This window comes from Chinchilla lanigera, unplaced genomic scaffold (assembly GCF_000276665.1).
Source record: "Chinchilla lanigera isolate Chin_1 unplaced genomic scaffold, ChiLan1.0 scaffold00002, whole genome shotgun sequence".
Lineage (NCBI taxonomy): Eukaryota > Metazoa > Chordata > Mammalia > Rodentia > Chinchillidae > Chinchilla > Chinchilla lanigera.
In genome coordinates this window covers 53,096,660-53,099,790 of record NW_004955403.1, presented here as the reverse complement: position 1 = coordinate 53,099,790, position 3,131 = coordinate 53,096,660, and the positions used below count along the sequence as shown (strand labels likewise).

General features: G+C 57.4%; 2 protein-coding genes across 2 annotated transcripts in view; one reads left to right on the top strand and one right to left on the bottom strand.

The window, feature by feature from the left end:
* Ctsb (cathepsin B) overlaps window positions 1-3,131 on the top strand; it is a 13,982-nt gene that overhangs the window by 427 nt on the left and 10,424 nt on the right. The gene's annotated exons all lie outside the window — the stretch shown is intronic.
* On the bottom strand, window positions 4-2,111 carry LOC106148659 (translation initiation factor IF-2-like; the record flags this gene model as incomplete). Its single annotated transcript, XM_013514928.1, is given in 4 exon segments — window positions 4-573; window positions 981-1,171; window positions 1,443-1,530; window positions 2,102-2,111. Coding segments are annotated over 4 exon segments (859 nt in total), but the record flags the coding sequence as incomplete, so codon positions are not given.

Here is a 3,131-nt window from a genome sequence, read left to right as displayed (position 1 = left end):
GTTGCAGCCTCGGGGCGGGGCGGCCTGGCGCACGGTCTCGCCGGGAACCTGCCGGGAGGAGTTGCCGTCCCGCTGCAGGCCCGGGGCGGTGCGGGTGGGGTCGGGTGGCCTCGATCGCTCGATCGATCTGGCGCTCCAGCCTTCTCTTGTGCTCGCCTTTGCTTTTTCCACGTCGTCCTGAAGTTTGCCCGGCCGACTCCGTGCCGGCGACCCCAGCCCGTTCTAGGACCCCGGGACCCCGACCTCTTGGCAGCAGAACGGGCAGGTGGCTGGCGGGCCCGGCAGCAGGAGGAGGGGAGGACGGGGCCTGCGGGGGCCTTGGCTTCCTAGGCCCGGGTGTGACCTTCTCCGGGCAGCAGCGGGCCAGGGCGGGAAAAGAGGATAGCCCAGGGTGTGGGGGAAAGAAGGCAGTGGGCTTCAGAGGGAGGCCTGGAGCTTTTAGTGTCCTGGGGAAACTGATCCCCCGGTGCCTAGGCAGGAAAACAGGGCGGAGACTGGCGGCGCAGGCCTGTGGGCCCGGCGCCCTGAGGATCGCAGGGAGTTCATGGCGAGCAGGCTGAGCCGTGCAGGGATCTTAGTGAATGACAAGACGAGCCCTGCAGGGGTGCGGGGAGGTCAAGGCTCTTTCCTCGTGGGTTTTTTGTTTATTTTTTTTGTGGGCAGGGGTTCTTTTTAAGACTGGGTCCTCCCATGTGTTCAGGCTGGCCTTGAACACACTAGGTAGCCCAGGTTGGCCCTGAACTCCCCGCAATCCTCCTGTCTCAGTCTCCAGGGTGCTGGGTCGGCTTCCCTTCTCCTGTTCCTCCTTGGAGAATGGCTTCCCACGACCCTGGTCATGGTGACCTAGAGCCTTCTAGAAAGGGTCAAGCCCAGAGAACAGGGAAGGCACTTGGACGACAGTGGCTTCCACTTGTCTCCAGACCTGGCCCCCGAGCCGGGTTCTGCCCCTTGGGAAAGTGCAGAACCCCGCTTCTGGGTACTGGGGATAGGCCAGCCCTGCTCCAGGGCTCGAGTGGTGTTGGCTCCAGACGCTGCTTCCAGACTGGTCAGGCCGCGGGAGGGCCTGAGGCTGCTGCTGCTCCTGCCTGCGGGACTGGCTGTGGGCCTCGGCCTTCTGTCGAATGGGCGGAAACCTGGAAAGCCAGGGCAGGGGCCTGGCCGCTGGTGTGGGCTGTGGAAAGTATCAGAAACAGGTGAGGGCACAACGTGGGAGTGGAATTTTCGTTTTCACCACTGTATGCTTCCACAGTTCATCTCCTGTGTGTGGGGGGAGCTGGGGATGGAGCCCAAGACCTTGCACGCACGGGGGAAGCCCTGGAGACAGTTTAGAAGGTGGAACAGTCCGAATCGGGCCCTTCCCTGTCGTTGGTGCTGCGGTGGGCGTGCTGACAGTAAGGGCCCTCTCAGGAGGTGCATGGGTCTCTGCGCCTGGTCCCCCTCACCTCTTCTGCACACAGGCCAATCGCTGTGCGGGAAAGGCTGTGTGGCTGTGTGGGTCTGCAGCCCTTGCCTGGTTGTTTAGATTCCGCCCTAGTTAGAAGGTAGTGGGAGATACAGGGATCTAAGCCCATTGTGTGGTTTTGGTTTTGGTTTCGGTGCTGGGGTCACAGCTCAGGGCCTTGTGCGTGCTAACCCTATGTCTGCCAGAGTCCACGCCCGGCCCAACCTGAACCAGACCTCTCACTCTTAGCTCCAAGTTTCAGGCCCCTCTGCAGACCTGAGGTCCTCTGGGTCCTCTCCCTGCAGCAGGTTTTCTGGCCTCTGCTCTTCCGGTCAGCCTCCCTCCCATACCTGTTGTATCACCTTGTAATTCCCGTGTGCTTGTTATTCTGGATTTCAATACTCTGTATTAGTCCCTGAGCAGTAGTGTTTAAAGGTGTTAACGATCGTTAATTTTTTTGAGACAGGGTTTACTAAATTGCTAGAGTTGGACCTGAACTTGCAGTCTTCCTGACTCAGCCTCCCAGAGTACTGGGATTGCAGGCATGTACCAGGATACCTAGCTTTGTTTGTTTTTTGAGCTAGGTCACACTGCCGTGACCAGGTTGGCTTTGAACCTGCTGTTGTTGTTTTTTTGTTTTGTTTTCCTTTTTTCCAGTACCGGGAGTCATGCCGTCACCCTTGCCAGGCAGGCGCTGTGCCGCTGAGCTAAATCCCCAGCCCCTGAACTTGCTATGTAGCTCAGGCTGACCCCAAATTTGGGATCGTTCTGCCTCAGCCTCCCAAATTCTGGGATTACAGGCTTGCACAGCACGTCCAGCGTAGTTCACTCCTGTTCAGCGTTCTGTGTCTTCTCCTGAGGGACAGTCAGGCTGTTCATTCCTCCCTCCGCCTCCCTGTTTACCGCTCACAGTTCCACAGTGAGTGCCTTTGCGGCAGTGAATGCCTTTGCGGCTCCCAGGCTCTGCAAGGGTTTCTCCTGGGCAAGAGGAGAAGCAGAAGCAGAAGCAGAAGCAGCGCCTCTTGCTGGGCCCTAGGGCAGTGCCTCTGCTTTGCTGGGTGTTTTCAAAGTGCCCTCCTCTGAGATCACGTCAGCTCTGCGCCTGGCACGTTGGTGAGGCTGAGCTCTTCGTAGTTACCAACGCCAGATCTTGGCGGACTTTCTGTGGTCCTAGTTTGAACCCAGGGCCTTCACGCTGAGCTACATCCCCAGTCCTTTGCAAGTGTTCTAAAATTTTGAGCCAGGGTCTCATGAATTTGCCCTTTTCCTGCCTTGGCCTCGTTAGCATGCCACAGGCCTGGCTAGCAAGTGTTAATTTCTGCCAATGTAATGGGCTTAAAATGGTTCCCCTGCTTTAATTTCCATGACTGAAAATTCAAGTGTAGCTTTTGGCCCTGGGAGAGCGTTGATAAGGGCAGCTTTTCCTGTGGGTGGTGGTCACTGATTCTGCATTTGGTGATTGTTTGTCTGGCTTGGGCTGGGTGGGGTCTCCCTGTGTGCTTCAGACTGGCCTTGAACTCACTGTGTAGCCCATGCTGGCCTCCAATTTGCAGCAATCCTTCTGCCTCAGCCTTCAAAGTGCTCAGATTACGGGCATGCACCACTATACCCAGCTTCTGCTTTTGGTGTTTTAATGTGTTTGTAAACGGCTAGAACTCTCAGAGCTCTTTAGTCTTTAGGTATCTGAACT